The 23,775-nt window shown below is 31.3% G+C and overlaps 1 protein-coding gene across 7 annotated transcripts in view; it reads left to right on the top strand.

The window, feature by feature from the left end:
* LOC143042684 (uncharacterized) overlaps nucleotides 1-23,775 on the top strand; it is a 92,961-nt gene that overhangs the window by 48,318 nt on the left and 20,868 nt on the right. The window contains exons 1-2 of one of the 7 annotated variants that reach the window (XM_076215116.1): nucleotides 4,596-4,692; nucleotides 4,905-4,934. The exons of 1 other annotated variant lie outside the window; for it this stretch is intronic. In XM_076215116.1, the coding sequence (XP_076071231.1) occupies nucleotides 4,924-4,934 (11 nt within the window). In that variant the 5' untranslated portion in view covers nucleotides 4,596-4,692; nucleotides 4,905-4,923. Of the gene's footprint in view, nucleotides 1-4,595; nucleotides 4,693-4,904; nucleotides 4,935-15,095; nucleotides 15,200-19,361; nucleotides 19,380-19,415; nucleotides 19,484-21,613; nucleotides 21,774-23,775 lie in introns of those variants that run through there. 5 more of the 7 variants (XM_076215112.1, XM_076215115.1, XM_076215119.1 and 2 more) reach the window with 5 other exon arrangements.

Genomic DNA, 23,775 nt, shown 5'->3' with positions numbered 1-23,775 from the left:
TTGCTACTCTGTTAAAAAATAACAAGCTTTTTAAAAGACTGTTATAAATTGATAGTATATAAATAAAGAAACTAAAAAAGTAGAAAAAATGGAGGGTTCGTGTGCTTGTTTTCGAGATATAAGCCACTGAAAATTTGGCGGGAAATAATTCTCTCTAGATTTTTCATATATTTAATATTGGCACCTTATCTGTTTCAAAAACTATGAAAATATAACAAGAATTCTAGAAAATTTTGAAATATGGCTTTTCAAACTTTATGTAATAAAATTATGAAAAGGAAAGTAGGGGTTAGTGGGCAAATTTTTTTCATGATAATACATGGATAAAACCAGAGGATTCCGAAATCTGGCAAAAAATCAAAAAATGGAGGAGTAAACATCCTTAAGTCTTATATGAAAAAATAAATGGGTGTTATGGGGCAAAATAGTTTACATTGTATTGTATGGAAAACACTAAGGAGTCCGAACATTTGACACAAATTCCAAAACCTCACCTAAGTACATCCTTAAAACAGAAAGGTACTAAGCTTGCTAATACAACAACCATCCAAAGAGACCAAACAACTTTCCAGGTTAGCTGGATATGTTTATGTTCTGATGTGACTTGTTATTATTTTTTTTTTTTGTATACATTTTTTTAGGGGAAGGGAGGAGCTGGTTGACAATGGTATAAAAAATGTTTCTTGACTAAAATATGTGCCTCAGAATTTTTATTCATTTAATTTCCAAGGAAATGTGAAATTATGGGAATGCCATTGAAATTTTTGTATACAAATATTTAGATACACTTTACCGTCAGTATTCAAGTTGGTCCTCAATATGTGACGAAACGTTTGCCACTGAACGGAAAGCAAACAGCAGTTAATCAATTTAATATAAATATAGGCCCCTATCGTTTGTTTCGTCGATTTTTATCGCATAATTTGAAAAGTAATATCTCCGTTTTTTGTTGTTAAGTTGTTGGTTTTTTTTTGTTAGTCTTTTTTTTTTTTTTGGCGGCCGATATTTTTTATACATTAGAAGATGGGATTTCTGCTTATCTAAAACTTCATTAAGTTTTTTATATTATTAGGCTAAACCTAATCTTGTAGACGCTAATTTATTGATTTTAACGCGTTGCCCGAAAACTGATACGTGTACGAAAGTTTAAGGATATTCGCTACTCTGTTTGAAAATAGCAAGCTTTTTTGAAAGACTAATATGAATTGATAGTATATACATAAAGAAACTAAAAAACAGAAAAAAATGTAGGTCCGTGTGCTTGTCTTTTGAGATATAAGCCATTAAAAATTTGGCGGAAAATAAATCTCTATAGATTTTTCATGCATTTAACATTTACACCTTTTTTGTTTAAAAAAATATGAAAAAATAAAGAATTTATAAGATTTTTAAATATGGCTTTTTAAACTTTAAGTAACAAAATAAGTGGGAAAAAAGTAGGGGTTAGTGAGCATCTTTTTTAATGGCAATACATGAATAAAGCCAGAGGATTCCTAAAGTCTGGCAGATACTCAAAGATAGAGGAGCAAACATCCTTAAAATAGACTATATTGGACATAAAAAAAATAGTAGTATTACCGTGCACGCGCAAAGACATGTTTCCGGAAACATCATTAATCGGGTACTTCTAACCAACAGACTATGACTGGAAAATTAACCAAGAATCTGTACCTGTTGAAGACAGTCATATTCATCTAGGCATTGAACTAAACGGAAAATTAAACACACTTGCACGAACGACAAAAGCTTGTAGGAAGGGTAGAAACACTTATTTTGCAATTGCCAACTTAAGAGGTGATAATACGAATCCTTTAGTTCTCGTCAAACTGTACAAGTCAGTAGTAATTCCTACTTTTTTATATGGCTGTGAAGTTTGGTGTGACCTGAAGAACCAAGATATCACATTACTGAATAGACTTCAGCATTTTGTTGTAAAACACGTACAAAAGTTTAAGACGTCAACAAGATCAGATATGTGTGAAAGTATGGTTGGACTTCGTAATATAACCTGTGACATTGAAAAACGTAAACTATATTTCTTTGGAAAACTTTGTAAAACGAAAAACTCTTGTCTTGCAAAACAAATCTTTCTACAAAGACTTTTTTCGTGCCTTTTAGATGGACGAAACCATATTGGATTTATTCCGGACATATTAAACATTCTATGTAAATACAATCTGTATGAATTTCTTATAACCTATATTAGTGATGGCAACTTTCCTGATAAGCTGCAATGGAAACGTATTGTTGTAAATGCAGTTGAATCAAAACATGATAATGACTGGCTGATTCGCATTAATTCGGACAATGACTTTAATAGGTTCAAATATATTCATAAATCCGTATCTGCAGCTCATGTGTGGAAATTCCCCTCGAACAGCTCTGAAATTCGCACTGCATTGTTTATCGGAAAACTTATATCTAACGCTCCAAACCATGTTTTCAAATTTTGTGAAATTTGCGACCGTCCGTTCACTGACGTTTTCGTGCATGCATGCTTTGGCTGTACGTGTACATCAAATATGCACAGCACTTGGATGGACTTAATCATAGAAAACTTTTGTCTCGACCTCTATGTTGAACTAAGTGAGTGTGATGATGAATCTTTATATACAATCTGTCTAGGAAAAAACCCTTCAACTATGCTCAGTGATTCCGACTTAGAGTCATTCAAGCGACTTTGCTACATCCATGTTACAAAATCTGCATCCGAATACAATCGTCAATTGAGCAATATAGTATAATGCTAGCACATGTAATATCGGCAGCACGCGATATACTCTCTTTTTCTTTTGAACTGATCATTTTCATTATATGTAAATATTGCGTATTGCACACAACTTTATTATTTATATGTTCTGTATTCATGTTTTAATGTATTGTTCATGATTATATAATTTATGTAATCTCTGTAAAGAGGAAATAAAGATATGAATGAATGTGTTTTTCTTCCATTTTCTATGTGTTAAAACAGAAAGATGCTAAGCTTGGTAATACGACAACCATCCAAAGAGACACAACTACTTTCCAGGTTAGCTGGATATGTTTATGTTCTGATGTTACTTGTTATACCTTTTTTGTGTTTTTGTATTCATTTTTTTGGGGGGAGGGGGGAAGCTGGTTGACAATGGTATAAAAAATGTTTCTTGAATAAAATATGTGCCTCAGAATTTTTATTCATTTAATTTCTAAGGAAATGTGAAATTATGGAAATGCCATTGAAATTTTTGTATACAAATATTTAGATACACTATACCGTCAGTATTCAAGTTTGTCCTCAATATGTGACGAAACGTTTGCCACTGAACGGAAAGCAAACAGCAATTAATCAATTTAATATAAATATAGGCCCCTATCGTTTGTTTCGTCGATTTTTATCGCATAATTTGAAAAGTAATATCTCCGTTTTTGTTGTTAAGTTGTTGGTTTTTTTTTGTTAGTCTTTTTTTGTTTTGGTGGCCGATATTTTTTATGCATTAGAAGATGGGATTTCTGCTTATCTAAAACTTCATTAAGTTTTTCATATTATTAGGCTAAGCCTAATCTTGTAGACGCCAATTCATTGATTTTAACGAGTTGCCCGAAAACTAGATTTGCGACAGATACGTGTACTAAAGTTTAAGAATGTTCGCTACTCTGTTTGAAAAAAGCAAGCTTTTTTGAAAGACTGATATGAATTGATAGTTTATACATAAAGAAACTAAAAAAGCAGAAAAAAATGGAGGGTCCGTGTGCTTGTTTTTTGAGATATAAGCCATTAAAAATTTGGCGGAAAATAATTATCTCTAGATTTTTCATGCATTTAACATTTACACCTTTTTTGTTTAAAAAAATGTGAAAAAATAAAGAATTTATAAGATTTTTAAATATGGCTTTTTAAACTTTAAGTAACAAAATAAGTGGGAAAAAAGTAGGGGTTAGTGAGCATCTTTTTTAATGGGAATACATGAATAAAACCAGAGGATTCCGAAAGTCTGGCAGATACTCAAAGATAGAGGCGCAAACATCCTTAAAATAGACTATATTGGACATAAAAAAGTAGTATTACCGTGCGCGCGCAAAGACATGTTTCCGGAAACATCATTAATCGGGTACTTCTAACCAAAAGTTACAAAACGAAAAGGTCCTCAATACATGTAGATCTTCAAAAATCAGTTTGTTTTCGGGTAAACTTGGGATGTTTGTTGTATACCCAACATATCGATCCTTTTATATCTATACAAATTATCAGTATGGTACGAATTGAACTATTTGTAATCGGTCAGTAGATCATTGATACAATTTTAATATAACTGTGTTTTAATTCAACATGGCACTATGACATATCTACAAATCAATGAAATAATACATATTACGTGCAACGAGGTGCATACAATGCATCGAGTTGTGCATACGTGAGCAAAGACATCTTTCATCACAAATTTTATCGCAAAAATAAAAAGTCCATGTGGTTATTGTATAGACTTCGACAACTAAAAATATGTGTGATGCACGTGTTTTCCTTTTGGGGCTTTTTCTATATTTGAATGTTGTAAAGGTTTAACTTAACGAGATTTGATTTGTTAATTGGTAATACGTTATCACATACACGTCACAATACAAAGTGACTTTGAGATACATGATTTATGGTTAAAATATATCGAAATTTTTGGAATATCACACTTTGGTGAAAGGTCTACGGAGTACTAGTCTGTAAGTCAGCTTTTTAAATTTTCGTGCGGTATTTGAGATATGATATTTTATGGTATAGAGTGAAAAGACATTTCTGGAATATAACACTTTGCTGAAAAATCAATTGAGTGTGTGTTTGTCCGTTGTTGTTCTCTTTTGTTAGAATTTTCGCATGATATTTGAGATCTTTATTTTGTGGTATAAAATAAAGGGGCTTTTTTGGATTATTGCAGTTTGCTGAAAGGTCCAGAGATGTGTAAAATGTAAGTTATATTTTTGTTTTTCCTACTTTTTTTACTGGTTATTGTGTCTTTCGTTATTGCTTATGTGCTTTTTTTGTATTTTGTTTTTTGTTTGTTGGCATATTATGTTGTTTTTTTTTAATAGTTATTCAGATTATAACATAAAATTAACCGCTGTAACCCTACTTATTATGTATGTTTGTTTTGTCTACACATTGGTTTTTTTTTCAAAATAGCGGAGTTTTATACGACTGTCATACAAGTGAGAGCTTAATCTAGCTATAAAACAAGGTTAACTCCACCATTTTCTACTTAAGGGAATGCCGGAACCAAGTCAGGAATATGACAGATGTTTTCCATCTATTTCATGTATTTGTGCTTTTGATTTTGCCATTTGATTTTTCGTTTGTAATTTTCCCCGTAGTTCGGTATTTTTTTTTTTCTTACTTTGTGTGCTGACATATTAAAGGTTTAGATGCCAAAAGATTTTATAAGCCGGTATAATCTTAATGTGCGGTGCTTTTTAAGAGGTATTAATCAAAATTAATGATACTGAACGAGTTGCGACTTCCTTAAACTTTTTTTCGAAATTTTACGTAGCATACATGACTGTTAAATTGCGTAGTTGTAAATCAAATCTTAATTATTTTAAAATTTATTACTATTATATTTAAGCATTGATTGAGTGTGTCTGATTGCGTTTGACTTGTCACTATATAAAAACTACTTTTTAAATACGGTCGCATCTTACAGTTAAGGATATGTCAATTGATTGCGTTATGATAGATCATAACAGGTGTTACTAGTGGGGCAGGAATTTGCATCCTTCTAAAGCTCCTGAGTTCATGCCCGTTTTTTATGATTCGCTTGCTAAATCTTTTTTATTTTAAATGTTTTGTTAACTGTTGTAGATCTTTAGTATTCTGGCATGTTGCTTTGATTTTAGCGCTTTTTGGATTTGTGTGCCTGGAATATTTTTTTATTCTTTTTTAATTTATTAAATAACACGGTATCCGTTAACAGAATTAAAGACAACATTGTATATCTAAGTTTAATCATGCACTGTAATTGAAAACGGTTTAAAAAAACTAATATTCTTCAGGATTTTAGTAGTACTATTTCTGCAAAGAATTTAAATCATTTTGTAAAAAATAAAAAAGACCGTTAGTAGAAATTTAACTATATGTCTTATAGATTTTTAGTAGTTTTTGTGATGGCATATGAAGACAAATGAATTCTTGTGTTACATAATACGTAAATTGATATCATTTCAAGGAAAGTTATAAGTTTAGTTCTTATCATGAACTGTCACCAATAAATTCAATGTATGACTTTTTTGTGTTAAAGTGTTTCATCATGAATGAAGTAGTATTGCTATTTTCAAGTGCTCTACAAAAGTTACAATTGACATAACTTAAAGGTTTACAGTCGGATGTTTAATATCTTATCAGTAGATTTGACAAAACAGACATATATTGGATAGGCTTTATTTAAACTAATGCACGCACGATGATAAACCACTCTGGGGAAAAACGACAATCGCTAAGTTTTGTGAATTAAGATCTGGTATAAGCAAATATAATGACGAGTATAACATGTATTGCACAAACCTGGCCCCAGTACCCCAAGAATACATATCTAGAGTAAAAATGTAATTATGATGCAATAATAATACTTTACTTAAATCTTTGATAAACTTTGAAAAATATGTGGTCGTAAATCGTCCAAATTGTCGTAAAATGCAGGCCAACAATTTTGAAAAGGGGAAGGGGCAGGGGATTTATTGTTTTGGTTTGTGCTTTATATTTTCAATGCTGAATAACACGACGAGATTTGGAAGACAGATTCGTGCAATAACTGTAACGAAAGTTTTATCAATGTTTACTTTTCATTGCTCGTCACGAATCTTCAAGATAAATCACGTGATTTTTTAGTCATGTTTGTCATGGTCGCACCAAGCACCAAGCTATCTTATATTTATGTCATGCTGCTCTACGGAGTAGTTATTTTTTTTAAAGTAGTCCCTTGTGATTCATTAATTTTCTTTTAAATCGATCAAAATTTAAATTTATATGCAGTATTATTTCACAATGAATCCGTAAATTCATTATTTTTACAGTTTTATTATATAATAACAGTTTTAGTTTATCTCACTATAGTGAACTAGCAGGCGAGAATTAGTCAGTTAAAACAATTTGACTATACTATACTTTACCATGCATGCAGAGCAATAAAGAGAGTTTCCTTACGAAATATATCATGAACATGATACGACTCGCTCCCGTTTGTATGAAATATTACTGCTTTGGGAGTATCATTATTCTGAAATAGGAACGTGAAACATACATTTATTTCTATTTCAATATGAGATAGGTTGCAAAAGCAGCAACGACTATCAGGTATACCAACTGAGATGTATAGCAAATTGAAATCTTCGTTATAAATGAATGTCTCACTTGCAGATAGACAGTCTTAAATAAAATAGAAATCGATGCCTGTATGTTCGGCTGTCTTAAATAAAATGGTTATTAGCTAATTTCAAAATATTCAAGTTTCGAAAATTTTGATTTTGTTCCAACAATAATTGAACTTTTCGCTGATTTCTTATTTTAAACTTTATAATTTTAACACTACACAGAAGTGTCTTTACAATGCAGCCTATATATAATTAACTTTTCTTCTGTAAATTAGTTTTAACAAGTGTTATATTATTCAAACAGCCCGATAAGTGATGTAATGTACGATTTCCGACTATTATGCAATGACCTTACCACTCATATTAAGTGAAAACAGGAAAGTATAAATCAAACGGAAAGATATGTGCCATGTGATGATAAAATGAGTATTCCTATTTCTGTATTTCATCAGATCAAGTACTTCAAATCTGCTTTTAGCGACTACAAACTTATTGTTAACATTTATTTTAAAATTGAATGCTTATTTCTGTAAATTTATTGGGTTGTAAAAGCGTCGCTTGAAGTGCATTTTGCTTATTTGTTTATAAAGTTGCTCAAATTATATGCTTGCTGCAATCTGTCTGTTCAATTGAAAATCAGCATCATTTGTTATTTTCTAGTAGTTATGTCCTATAAGTCTCAATCTGCCAATGAATCTGCCAGTCAAATAGCGACTAACAAAAACACATTTAAGTTAGGGAGCTACCATTTGATTTTTATGGGGGGGGGGGGGGGGGGGGGGGCTAGGATGAAATTTGAAAAAAATAGGCAGGACAGGAGTTTTGAGTAAAAAAAAAAGGGCAGGATGAGACACTTGCAAAAAAAAAAGTCAGGACGACAATTTAGGTAAAAAAAGTCAGGATAAACTAAACAAAAAAAAGGCAGGACCGAACAGAGTGAAAAATAAAAAGGCAGGACAGAGATTACAGCTAAAAAAAAATGCAGGACAAAATTTTTCATCCCCCCCCCCCCCATAAAAATCAAATGGTAGCTCCCTTAGTTGACTTTTCGACTTTTTCATCTTTAGCCATGGTGTTGTCAGTTTATTTTCGATGTATGATTTTGAGTGTCCCTCTGGTATCTTTCTCCTCTCTTTGACATTATCTCTTTGACATTAAGTCAAGTTCAAATTGTTTAAAGGTGCACGAATGTAACATTCTTTTCCTCTTCATGTTCTGGTAATTCGAGATATAATTTGGTTGAAATGCAATGCAAATTAAAGGGAGCAAACTCGTTTTTTGTTTTTTTAGATGTAAGATCAAATTGAATTAGTAGTTTTTAATTCAACACTCTTTTGTCATGTGACTTTATTTTATTTTTTTAAATAAATAGAATTTGATCGGTAACCATTTAATGTATCTTTTCTTCTAGTTTCAATTAAATGTATACAGTTATTCGTTGACTAAGGGATATTTGAGCTTTGACGTACCACCTCAACTGAGTCTGAACAAAATAGACTATATCTAGTATACCTTGCAACTGTAAATTAATGTTAACCAGTGTTATATCACTAGAATCTGAGCACTTCGGTTAAATGAAGCGATATGAAATTTCCGACATTGATGAAATGACCCTTCCTTTCACATTAAGTGTAGACATTCTAATCAAATGAAAAAGGAATTTGATTGGAGGTGATAAAATATGTACTTCTACTTTTATGAATGAATATCGTCTTACGTTCAAACTTAACGCGTAATGATATGGTTAAATAATGCATTAATCTGTAGTGATATCATGTGTACACAATATTAAAATGTTCGCCTCAAAATTTTTCTTCATTTTTGAGACTCGCTGTTTTTTTAGGTGTACAGTAAACAGATATGTACTTTAAATAAAAATTTAATCATGAAGATTAAAGATAAAGCACATCACTATCTAAATTTTCTGTTTATTTATTACCTCTCAAATAATTCAGCAGTTTGTAGTTGTGTGTTGTTAGTTTTTGAACGATGTCCTGGCCTTGCACCAGTACATCTTCGCTAGCCATGCACGGGTTACGATCCACTGGATCGTATCCCTTAGCCAAGATGGCACCAGTAAAGACTGTCAGTTTTTTTCTGCCGAAGGACCATGGATGTTCTCTCCGGGCTCTCATCCGCTAATAAAAACTTACCACCAAAAAATAGCAAACAACGCTGAAAGTGGCGTTAAAACCAAACACAATCAATCAATCAACATTTTAATTTCATGCTATTTTTTTCCGAATACTTTGTCTTTGTAATTGTGCTTTCTTTACGTTTTTTGTATCGGTGAACATTTGAAATGTTTTTTTCCACCAATGTCATAATGTCAATTCAGTTACCGAATCTGAAAGCAACGACAATCCATAAAATAAATATGAACACTTTGAAAAGTTCAAATTAAACCTTTTGTTCACCACTTCATTTGCAAATCAAATGTCATGATTAATTCTTAGACTATATTATCAGACGTTTTCTCATTTAGATGTCAAATTAATCAATCTCAAATTTAACTAAATTCAAAACAAATCAAATCATCTTGCGGTATTTTATATGGGTTTTCCTCATTGTTGAAGGCCGTACGTTGACCTTGAACTTTTACGTCATTTTGGTCTCTGATGAGGAGTTGTCTCATTATCTATCAAACCACATCTTCTTATTTTCATATTGGTTTGAATTCAACATTCAATGTGATATCAGATTTAACTTTGTCGAAATATTAAAATAAACTTTAGGTTAACCTTTTAAACTTTCATTTAATCAGAGGAGACATGGTTTCTTCATAAAGCCAATAATTTGCCATAATTTAGTACATTCTGTTTAGATTTATCAATGGCCAAACTGATACATTTGTTGTGAAATTAGATTTCAAATAATTCCATGAGATACCAACTTATTATGGTCTGGTCAGTTTCGATTACGTTCTATATACTAGTATACGGTCAACAAAAAATGTGAATAATGTCATAGGATACCCGGACAGGAAAGTTGTAAGTAGTATTTGATATATTTTCTTTTTAATATTATAAAACATAAAGTCGAAATAGAAATAAAAAAGGATGATGAGAAATTTGAAAATATTGTTGAACTTAAAAATTACTTGCCCTGAATTGTCCTGAATTAATTGAATTGGACGTTGAGTGAGAAAGGTTTTAAGTTGATACAAAGATAAAGTCGTGGAAGAAAATAATTAAAACTTATGTTGTTAAACTTTTTATTTAAAGCATTCACACTTCAAATAAATAGGCTAAAAATAGAGACTTTGGTGAAAGGTTGACAAAATTGTGTTTAGCAACATTTCATAGAAATCAGGCTATCATATGATATACTAGTTTTCATTTCAGAGAAAGTTGTTATAAAAAAGAAATGCTAAAAGATGTTTTTTCGACGCAGGCGCTGTATGTTGAAAATTGACCTGTTTTCATAGCATTTTGGCACCGGAGCCAAAATAATACTAAATAAATAAAAGAAGGTCATAATTTATAAACTAATGTTATTGTAATATCGTCCTATAACTTAAAATATTTCAGAATATTTACTCATAAAAAATAGACAAAAAAACAACCAAAAAAGCATTTGGGTGCAAACACAAAATTTTGCTATTTGTAACGCCATGAAAAGAACGCTATTTCTAAAACTTACTTTATTTTTCAAGTACAACACACGTTTATGTCCACCAACTTTATATTAAAAAATATAGTACGCTACTAAATAATACAGATTGATAGAATACTGTTTCTCACGAATGCATAAAAACCTTACTGTCACCTACATATTATTGGTTTAAAAAGCCATATATGTTAACCTAGTTCTATCCTAGCCATATACAGTTTCTTTTTCTATTCTAATTTCAATTCTAATTTCAATTCGTCTTGTTAAAGGCCAAATTTAAAACGGAAATTTGCAACCCAAATGATTAATTTAAAACAAATTTTGTTAAAATATGTGTCATTCAAAGACCTTGACATACTAACGATTCAATAACCTCAGAAAGGAAATCGTATTCGTATCTGATGCTTAGATTTCACATGATGATAACTGATTTCTTCAAACACTGTGTAGACCTTGAAATTGTAATGAAGTTACCTTGCTGTTGATACCGTCAGAGTTATCTAAACGCTTAAGGTTGCCGAAGGTGGTCTGCATTACGTCACAACTTGAATGATTTACAACACGTGAGAACATCTGTTGACATAGCGCTGCACTGAAATGATATCACGTGATAACTTTAATGTTTATGCTGCAAAAGACCATAAGGCAAATAGATTTAGATAGGAAAACTATGTGTCTTGCGTAACTCTTACTACTAACTGCATAATCTAATCCAATTAGAAGTTTTTATCACGGTTATCTACCTTATCTCTCAGAATTATGCCCCTTTTGACGTTGTTGATAAGAAAACCCAAACTTTACCCGATAAGTCAGATGCCTCTGATTTGCAGTTTGAAATAAAAAAGGCGGCCATTTAGTTGTATCAGTAAAAAGTAGGGCTATAAAATTTAAGCAAATTAAAATTTTAAAAAATCAAGGTCGTTTTTACGTACGTACGTCAGTGAACGCTTGTATACTAGTGACATCTATTGATAAGCTGCGTTTATTTTCATTAAAATGATACACCATTGATATCGACTTATCTTTATCAATGAGGAAAATCATCTACATTACGCGAGAGGGGAACGATAATTTTCTGCTATGCTAATTTGAAAACAAATGGTTACCCCAGACATTAATATATCAACAAATTAGAAATTCGATCGTCAACCAAGTTAGAAATAAACAGACTCTACAATCTGTGTACTAGCATCAAGTTATCAAAACTCTTGTATGATTTCTAATCTTCTGGCGTTTGTTTTCTGCACCCTTTACCAACGGGAGGATATTTAGAGGGGTAATTAAAAGGTCCCCATTCGATGACAGACAAATAGTATTGATAAAAGAAAAGAAAGAAAAACACCAAAAGTTTTTACATCAAACAGAAAGTTAATATATATAATAAATTTATTGTACTCAGATGACCAGGAAGGGTCTAATTGTCATACTATAATATAGCTGTTGTCGTATCACGTTATAGAAATGTCCGCTTACTCCAATGTAGCTGCCGCCGTATCAAGTTATAGAAATGTCTTAAGCTAATTTGAAGACAGACTTATGAAGGCCTAAAGGAAGAGATTTCTTTTACTCATAAGTAATCTAGTTGCAGTGATAAAGACACGCATCTTGATAATTATCAAATGTAATTCAGTGCCAATGTAAAATGATTTTATCCAGTAAACTGCCGAATGATAGAAATGTAATATAATATACAATTATACCGACATTGCAGGTGGCAGAACTGTTGATTGATAACTAACAGTATATGATAGCATGGATAAGCTCATTCTTTAATGAGAAATATATCTAATAATCTAATTTAAAATTCTGAAATTAAAACCTAAGTATCAATGTGGTTCTTATTCTGAATAAATTTGATTAACATCGAAGACTTTTATAGTTGACAATCTATTTTAACTTCTTCATATTGAAGAGTGATACTCTATTTAAACTGGACCCCTGTTGTGTTCGCAGTCTACCTTCGGTGCGGAGATATAGATGGAATGGCGGACCAGTTTACAATATATTTTAACTCTTTCATATTGAAGAGTAATCTTGATACACTATCGATATGCATCTGATATATGTCACGTGACGTTAAGTCAATATTGTTTTCAGTGTATGTTTTTGCTTTCAGACCGCTTGTTGTTTCATTCGAATTGTTTTGTATATTGTCATGTCAGGGCCATTTTATAGCTTTCTATGCAGTATAAGGTTTTCCTAATTGTGAAAGTTGTACGACGACCTGTTGTTGCAAACTTCTACGTCCTTTAGTCTAGTGAACATTTGTCTCCTGGAAAATCATATCACATTTTTTTATTTTCATATTACATGTACATAGGTACTGTACTTTTGTATCTAATATCTAAAACTATCATTTATCAAAAAAAAAAATGTTCAAACTTTAATTACAAATTAAGCATGTTGAGAAATAAATGACGAGGGTTACATTTTGCTTTGAAAAGAAATGTTCATACTCATTTATCTATCATATAAATATGTTTTCAACTTCAAAGTTCAAACAAATTAAGTTCGTTTGCTAGCGAAAGCAGAGGGAATCCTTTGAAATATATCGACCTGGTGACTGCAATGCACTTTAAAAGTTCTCAGAATAATGTTTCTTTTTCTATCTTTAAATTTGAAAACTCTGCTCTACATTTTACGATATATAATATCTATACATGTAGTAATGAATGCATATCGGTTGATGTATTGGATTATACTTGAACTATAATGTGAACTACAAATGAATATCTAGACAGCTGTTAACCTATTTAGGGTTGAACAAAATTTCTACGGAAAGTATGCATCTGTATGAATCTTATAAGAGACCGAAATTCCTCTTCAATCTTCAATTTCGTATTTGAAAGTTAAAAAATCCACCAAAGTCTTTATACATGTACAAGTATACGTGCATTTGCATAAAGTCGATTTCTATCCCATGCAGCTCATATAGTGTTTATTATCATTTTAGTGTATTTATTATTGTAATGAAAACAATTTGTAGTTACATATATAGACTGATGCACCGATTGCTATAGATCTCTGCTCTTTTTAAACATAACATATCAAAACAGGTCGAACCGTTGCTGATAATGGTTGCATCAACTTCTGATAAACTTTGGTAGACAGTTGTCTCAATGGCCATTATTTAAAACTACAAATAAAAATAGTGATTAACGTATTTATACTTTTGAAATTAAGCTGATTGTTGTCTCCGAACGTAAAATAAAAAAAAATTACTGAACTCCGAGGAAAGTTCAAAACGGAAAGTCTCTAATTAGAGTGCAAAACAAAATGATAAAACACATCAAACAAATGGACAACAACTGTCCTATGCCTGACTTGGTACAGGCATTTTCAAATGTAGAAAATAGTTGATTGAAACTTGTTTTATAGCGCCAAACCTCTCACTTGTATGACAGTCGCATCAAATTCCATTATATATACAACGATGCATGAACAATACAGACAAAATGTCTTATTATATATCTTAGCGATTGATATACTAAACTCTCAACACAATCCCGTTATGTTCAACAAATAATAATTACAATGGATGCATGTTTCATTATGATACTAAAAGTTTATTCTGATTGGCTAACTGCACATCACGTGTTATTCCGTATTTCGCGCTTCATACAAAATGTACTTCGGTCAACGCTTTTACACCCCAATGAAGTTACAAAAAGAAGCATGCAATTCTTAATTAAAATAATTTTTAACGTTTTGTTCAACAAATATTAAAATAACATTTTTTCCAATATTTCTTTTTAACACCTTTTTAAATGAACCTCATAAAAATAAGTGTTGGTCACTATACCCATAAATTAAACTATCATTTTCATCATGCCCTTTTTAGCATTCCTGACACACAGACTACTACTTTGTTCAGTAGAAGTACTTCGTTCTATATTAACTTTATAAAGTACATAATCAAAGTTAATTGATATTGTTTAAACTCTTAATTCAAATTTGCATGTAAGAAAGAAATTTACGAACATCACCTTTTACACCTTTTGAGGTTAAATTACTGTTTTTGGAGAATGTTATGATTGGTACAAAATAAAGTAGGTAAAATTATCTTCTTAAAATGAGGTCTGAATGTGATAATGTATAAAAAAAAGAGATAGATTTAATTGATATGTTTTTCAAATGCATGCTTGCATCAAATGTTTAAACAGGCGTATAGTATATCATAGTATATCATATACAGATATCAATGGTAGTAAGTATATAAGAGTAACTTGTGTGAATATACAACCATGAATAAATCAAGGTAAGATTATTTTATTACTTTGTCATATTTTCGTCGCGACTTTTCAAATTATATGAAGTAATACAATTTTAATATTATTTAGGTTTTAATAGTCAATTTTATTCAATAAATAAGAAATAGAAAAATACTTTAAACTTTAGAATAATAATCCGCTCTAAATTGATGCAAAAGTTTAAAATCTGTGACATTCAACATGGCTAATCGTAACAATAGTATTGAATAAATTTGTCTACATATTTGTTTTGAATTAAACATCTTATACAAGTGTATTTGTAATTTGATATTTGACTCTATTTCAATTATTGGAATTCATATTTACCAATTATTACTGCTGGAAAAATACTTTATTAGGGGATTTTGAAGCTTAAACACCAGACTCTCCTTCTACCACGTCTACTTGTATTTTTGTCCATCTGATGAGTTAGCCTATTTGATCCTAATTCAACTGATTTTTATAGTTCGTTCTTATGTTGTACTGTTACACCACTGTCCCATGTTAGGGAAAGGGTTTGGATCCCGCTAACATGTTTAACCCCGCAACATTATTTATGAATGTGCCTGTCTCAGGTCAGGAGCCTGTAATTCAGTGGTTGTCATTTGTTTATGTGTGACATATTTGTTTTTCGTTCATTCTTTTATATAAATAAGATCGTTAGTTTTCTCGTTTGAATTGTTTAACATTGTCATATCTATAGCTGACTATGCAGTATGGGCTTTGCTCATTGTTGAAGGCCGTGTGGTGACCTATAGTTGTTAATGTCTGTCATTTTGGTCTCTTTCGGACAGTTGTCTCATTGGCAATCATACCATATCTTCTTTTTTTATATGTCTCCTTTTATGATCTGGATGGGGTCCTGCATTTCTGTATTTTCAAATTTTTGTTTGTATTTGAAACCATTTTTCTCTATTCTTAAACATTTTGCCTTCATTTTCCCGATTTTTTAAAATGCTGTTCTTTCGTTTTGTTTATCATTCTCTATTCTGCAAAACCCATCTTTATCCTCCCCTAGCTAATCACTTCCATCCACAATATACATGCGACGTTCGATATTGTTACTTTTCCGGAGCACCAGACACTTTCTCGGATTCAAACTACATCCGCTTGAAGTTGTGCGCATGTCTTACTGTTTATTTGTACAACTAAATCGTAGAAAAGAAAAGACAGAAAAGACGAAATACACCCCCCCCCCCCAAAAAAAAAAACAAAGGTGATATTATGTGCTCTGAAAGTGTCTGCAGATCCTGCTCCACATGTGGAACCGATCGTTGTTTTGGTTTGGGTTTGGTTTAATTTTTTAATGATGTTGTCATTTACTTCGACTATAGACTTATGATTTTGATTGGCTCTTTGGTTCTTTGGCACCCCTAAAAACCCTTGATCCATGTCGACTCACTTCCTGATCTTAATAATATATTGATTGATGAATTGATTTCGATCACAATATGCATGAAACACTAGTCACTGGACATTAAGTAATTAATAAATTCTGTCAATTCATTAGTTAATTAAGATCTCTAAGCTCCGTAAACCGATATAAAGTAAAAAGAAAGGGAAGGCAGCATAACTTCTTGATTAGGTACCAGTCTTGTTTTACAACTCCAGTTTCCGGTCAAAACATGGAGGGAAACAAAATAGTGCATTTTTTTCTGAATTTTTTTCTGAACTCATTTTTTTCTGTTTGATTATAGGTTTATTTTTTTTCGATTAAATCACAATTTCACATTAGTACATACATGATATGAACATGAAATTTTTTTTCTATGTAGCACTTTTTATTTTTTTATTTTCTAAGATCAGCTGTTTTGCATGTAAGCCTATGGAGCAGTCAATTACAAGACTGCAAACATTATACAGAAGATGCCTCAGTTAAGCTATAGTATGACTTCCCTTTTACGTTCTTATCAATCTTCGCACAGCTAAATATATGATACGAAAAGTAACCATACAGACTGAGGATTTGTTGATATAGGCGCAGGAAAGAATGATGTGTTTTGATGCGCATCTCCGATATGCATAATTTGTCATTTTCCCTGAAAGGAAGAACTAATTATTGGAACTACTTGAACCTAAACACTTCCGGGTGCGGGATTTTTTCGTTGCGTTGAAGACTCATTGGTTGCGTTGGCTGTTATCTGGCCCTAAGTCGGGTTGTTATCTCTTTGACATATTCCCCATTTCCATTCTCAATTTATTCTTTTTGTGGACAGTGTTTTTCTAAAAACTTATAGCAAATTAATAATTTAATATTTAAAAAATAAATATTTAAAATGAAACACCTGAAATTCGTTGTGAAGACAAATTCAATTTCAAGCTATCGCAATTTTTATACCAAGACTGTACAACTTTACGTCTTAAAACTTTTGCGCGTATAAGAGGTAATGCCTTTGTATTACACTGTGCTGAAATCAATTGAAAATTTATCACTTTTGCTTTCTATCTAAGTGAATTTTGTATTCAGAAAATGTGTTCATGTGCTATTACATGTATTGAATATACTTTCTAAACCGTTATATTTACAAGTTACGCCTGACAATTTATTTGCATAAAAATTCATAATAAAGTACTAGTATTGCATCATCGAAGTGAATTAACTTTGATCTTGAAACATCTGTTATTGTGCAACTCCCACATCTTACTGAATCAATTTTATGAATGAAAATACCAAAACAAATCATTAAATGAATGGAAAGCATACATATATTTGCTAGTATGGTATTAATATCAACAAATATTTATAGCGGCGCCTTTACAAAACTCAATTTTAAAAGGTAAAATATGTTTGTCGTTGTATATTTAATTTTTATATCTTTGAAGAGTATAATACACATTGTGCAGTTGATAAATTAAATATGAAATACCGCTGTGCATTGGATATATAAATCGCGTGGTGCAACAGGCGAGGAATAAATTAACGGCACGAAAATAAAGGGGGGTAATTTGAATGTGAAATGTATCAAAAATAAAAAAAATTTTTAACTGATAATAATTTATGGTATAAAATAACCAACTCGGTAAGTCACAATTTTTTTTTTACAGAGTATTTCATTCAGGTATATTTACATTGCAAAGCAATTTCATGCGATTCATTGTTTTGATTGATCGAGTCAGTCCAAATGGATATGTTTTATTTGTGTATAAAAAAAAATGAATATTATGAATGCACGTGCTCTTCGTGACAAAATTGAAGAAATGTAGAGTAAAACAAACGGAAGTCGTGATGCAATTTTTAATTTCATGGTTGTAGCATAAAAATGTAATTATAATAGTAAATGCTTCTTTTTGTAATGTTATAGGGTTGTACAAGAATGTGCACACATTTCTGCTTTCGTACAACATGTTCTACGGTCGAGAATATGCTCCCCAAATATAAAATAAAAACATTCAATTCTTTTTTAAACACATGTATATTGTACATTTCGTAAACTAAGTTTAACCTTTACCGAATAAAACCCCTATAATAACTACATGTACCAGGTCAGAAGCTTGTCACGGTACAATCCTTTCCTATTTGGATATTTAAGATATTCATTGATTTCTAGATGTTTGAAACAGTAATTACAATCTTATAATACATAAACATTTGAATAGTATCAAGCTAAATTTCAAGATAAGTATTTTAACACTGTAGCCCACGGCATCCATTTACTAAACAACCAAAGTATACCGGATTTGATGGTATGACAAAGAGTGATCGCCAAGACATTTCTGGATTATACAAAAAATGACGCGAACCAAAAGACCTTAGAAAAGGAGTGTCTACAATATGAAAAAGGGTTGTCACATTTGTAAAGAAAAACAAAATGTGACGCGAACCAAATTAAAACAATTTTACTAAAAGAAAAGGAGTGTCTACAATTTGAAAATTATTGTCACATTACTATTTAAAAAAAACACTCAATGTGTAGACGTTTATATATAAGAAAAACTATAGACACTTGTCAACATGCATGTAATTATAATTTCAGTCTGTTGACATACTAAAAGCTTTTATGTTTTTCATTTTACATTTCCGCATACAAACCATTAAACTTTCGACATTGGGTTTTTAAATGACCTCTAAAACTGTTACTTTCTCCTTTTGAAGATTGCGTCATAATTTATGATATTATATAACAATGGTACATATGTCACTCTGTATGTTGTTACGTTGCATCATGGGGATTATTTATAGCTGGCTAGGTAAGACATGTGATTTTTTTTGAACGAAACGATATCTGCAATATGTATGTATTTAAATTTGGATTTGATGAGAGAAAACTATTCAATCAATTCATGTTATTTATGTATGTATTAGTTTAAAGTTACATGAATTTGTCTGGTCACATATTACGCATTTGTTCAAACAGAAAAACATGTTCATTTGTTTATTTTTCTTAATGTTAGTTTAGTTAGACATATTGATATTTATTTATTAAAAATTTGATATTTTTTTTTATAACTACCGTGTTTTGAATTGTTTTTAGGTAAGCTCATGACTATTACTTTGTGAAAATATTAGAAAATGAATTATTTTTGAAAGATTCTTTCTGATCCTTTATTTGTTATTAAAAATATTCTTTTACTCTGATATACATCCGAGAAAGCTAAAGTGTAATATCATACAAAAAATGTTGTTTTTTTTATGTAAACTGAACACGCTTTATGGTATAAGGGCACGGGAGGGGACGAAAGGAACCAAAAGGAATATAAAAGACCTTGGAGTGGTGACGCAACCACGGAAGTTCTTTTTCTTATTGTTTATTTTTAAATTCCCGTAATTGATCCTGTAATTAGAAATTATCAATTTTTACAAGGGCATTTAATTTTCATTGACAATCAAGAGCTAGCGGAATGAGCAAATTTATCTGAACGTAATGTTTGTAACCTTTTAAGTTTGCAAACCTTTTAAGTAAATATTTTTTTTGTTACACTAAGCTAAAAGCGTTTGATAGCAGTTGTAATGTTTCACTCAAAACTGGTAAAAACGACGATATATCACTTTCAACTTATTATGCTTTGCGTGGGCAGAACCAGCTTTGTCTGGTAAAAAACAGTCTACAATTGATAAAGGGATATTTATGTTTAAGGTGTATAATAACAGGAATCAAATCAAAATTTGTCAAATGGACTATCCCTGCCCATAAATGGTCGTCTTGACTTCCGCTACGAAAATCATTTCTTTTTCTTTTTTCTTTTACAATTTAGAGTGGAACAAAAAACTATCAAAATCCTCTCTAATGATTTTTTTACGCGAATTAATTGCAACAGTTAAAAAGGTACAGAACACCTAAAGGAGTTAACTCTTTGAAAACCATCTGAACGTTTTTATTATATACTTTTAGTAAAGAGAAATAAAGCTTCTCAATGATCGATCAACATTAGAACTTGTCAAACTGCTATGTTTGAAACTTTCCAATGAAATGCCTGTAAATTGTGTGGTTCAAATTTCTCGAAATTTTTATAGTTTTGTCAAAAGGTCAAAGCTAATATTACGTCAAAATTTTATTAGTTTTATACTATCCATATCTATTTTTAGTCAAAGTGTTTGGTACCCCTTAAGGGTCCCAATAAGAAAGAATGTTGTCTCAAGTTTCGATCAGGATGCCCCCATATGGAGTGAAATGGAATTTGTGAATGTATAAATGAAGGTCAAAATCTAAATATGACATTCAGAAGTGACGAAAAAGGTACCAGAGACGAAAATAGCCGAGATTATGTCTAAAATTCCCACAGTTATCAATACACTGTCAATTTCACAGCTGGCGATATTGACATTTCATAAAATATGTGTACATGCACTTTTATTTGTAAGTCGTAGTATATTATGCATACTTGCAAAATGGAGAATTTTAAAGTTTTATTAAAACAATAAATAACGAGTGTAAATGATACAAATTAAGTTGCCTTGAAACGAAGATCAAAATGAAACATCGAACGTTAGAGGACAAACTAACCAGAGGACAAGAGCGATCTTAATAGGTACTTGATGGTAGATACCAAAGTTACTCTTTAATCGTGAGTGACATTGACATAAGACGATTTTGTTATTCGAACATCGGTTTTAAAGGAAAAACTAAGGACAAGAACAATCTTAATAGGTACTTTATACCATAGTTACTCAAAAATCGGGGGTGACATTGACATAAGTTATTCATCATTAGAAATATGACGGATGCCATTAATGTAGCGGGATCTTTAACAATTCCGAAGAAAAAAATAATATCCAAGGATTTAATGGGTTTTGTAATCCTCACTTTTTAATTTTCTGTGTAGTGTTTTGTAGACGAAGTTTGTCTTTTAATCGTAATTTCTTTCTGCCAATGTACTGTCTCAGATTTTGTCCGCCTTAAGATATTTGATTAGCCCCTTCGGTATCTTATACATTTTGTTTATGTCGTGTGGCGTGTTTGGTTTTTCCCTATTTTTAGAATTATCGTATTATCTTTCATGCATTATTTCACAATTTTCTTATTTGTTTGTAACCTGTACACCTTTTTCCTAGGTATAGGTATGAAGATTAACGAAAATAAAGAATTAGGGAGAATTTGTTATGCAATATTCCTAAAAATGTAGTTCTGAAATATCTATGAAGTTGTAAGTAACGTTCAATTTCAAAATATATGTTCCAAATATAAAGCGTAGTGCTGGTTCAAAACAACAACACACCTTGTAGGTATAATTACTTAATAGCAAGATTAAAGACATTACTGCGTTACGTAACTGTTGTATTTGTATATGCTTATGATATAAGAAGATGTACTTTAATTTTAGTATGTAAACACAAGCTTCTTTTTAACAACTACTGCAGATGTGCATATTCCAACGTCCATTGACATTTTATCAGAGATACTTCAGAAAAAGTGAAAGTCATATTTGTCTTGGAGAGGTATTCTGGTGCATTGTGGGAACTTGAATTTCAGTTACGCCAATTATCGAGCCCCGTAGCGGAACATTTCTGCATTAAATAAACAATTAAAACATATATGATTAACGAAACGCATCTTGATATATCATGTGAAAAAGAAGCTGATATATTACGTAATAATGCTGTGCTTTAAACATGCCTCATTCATAAGCTGGGTTTAGATGTCTCATTCATAAATAATCATTATCCATATTTGAAATTCTTTAAAACGATTCGGATTTTCCAATAGGAACGGGTATAGAATAATCCGGGTCACTACAATGACGTAATTATTTTATTTCCCTTTCAAATATTTAATTTCTAAAGGAATTTTATTTCAAAAGAATTGATGTTAGACAGAAATGCTATCAATTGACTTTTGTATATGTGCCAGTGTTGAGACTGTCAAAGGCACTCGTTTAAAGAACTTAGCTTGCTATGCAGTTTTAGTTTTTTCTTTAATATTGTTGAAGGCCATACATCGACCTACACATGCCATAGTTGCTAACCTTCATCATTTTGTCTCTGATGGAGGGTTGTGTCGTGTCGATACTTGGGGGTGTTTTGTATCGTACTATGCTTGATAACTTTTTGCCGCTCGCTCATTTGTCGCTTGTGTTGTAAGAATGTCTTCATCATCAGATGTTGTAAATCTTATTTCTAGTTGTTTTATAATTGATGCTAGATTTGTATTGGCTGAATCTGGCAAACTTTGAAACCAAATTTTTGCTGGACCAAATAGATAAAATGTTAACGCACTTATGGCGTTTTTGTCTGTTAGGTTTTGCAGTTTAGTCCACGATAAAAATTGGGAAATCCATGATGAAGGTTTTGAAGATCGGTCATATATTGACGGTTGAAGGAGTGCTGTTGCATTAAATATAGAAGGTTGTACCTGTGATTTTTGTTGTGCTTGGTCCTGTTGTTGCATGGTTGTATGTTGTATTATTCCTTGTGTGTCACTTTCTGGATGTATGGATTTTCAAATCAGAGAGTAGACAACGCACCCGCAGGCGGGCGTCAGCTGCCACCCCCCCCCTTTTTTTTTTATCCCAAAACGCAAATGTGTACGTCTAGTTCAGTGAATTAGACGTCATACTAAACTCTGAAACATATAAATGAACTAAAATTAAAATTGTACATATTGTGTAGATCTCTGTTTATTATTGAAGACTATATATTGCCTTCTTTATATTTCTTTTTGTTATAAGTTATCCGTTAGCTTGAATTTCATTGATGTATCAACTGGGTTTCCTTTTATATGATAACTATTTCTTAAACAATCTTGACAATAAAAATGTTAAAAGATACATTTCAACATAAAAGTAAAGGTTATGTTTTTGCTTCATACATGTACAATTGTTTATGTGTCTATTTCTTCCGTCTACGAGCTGGTATTTACACACAAGAATTCAAAGTTACATCATAATACGACTTAATCGTCAGAATACTTCAATCTTAGATTATAAAGTGCGACATGAAGATGTTTTCTTAATATCAAACTATTCATACGGGATTGTAAGTACATTGTAGTACATGCTATTTAATAAGCGGAACATAAAAGATGGGCTCTTCTCAAATACAGCGAGGATAAAAGAGGGGCAGAGGGGCCTGATTGGGGGGGGGGGGGGGTCGGGGTCTCATTCACGAGTTGATTTTTTTATCAATCACGATTCAAATAAAATAAATTTC

This window comes from Mytilus galloprovincialis, chromosome 8 (genome assembly GCF_965363235.1).
Source record: "Mytilus galloprovincialis chromosome 8, xbMytGall1.hap1.1, whole genome shotgun sequence".
Classification (NCBI taxonomy): domain Eukaryota; kingdom Metazoa; phylum Mollusca; class Bivalvia; order Mytilida; family Mytilidae; genus Mytilus; species Mytilus galloprovincialis.
The sequence above is the reverse complement of the archived record's forward strand: the minus strand, read 5'-3'. Positions and strand labels throughout refer to the sequence as shown.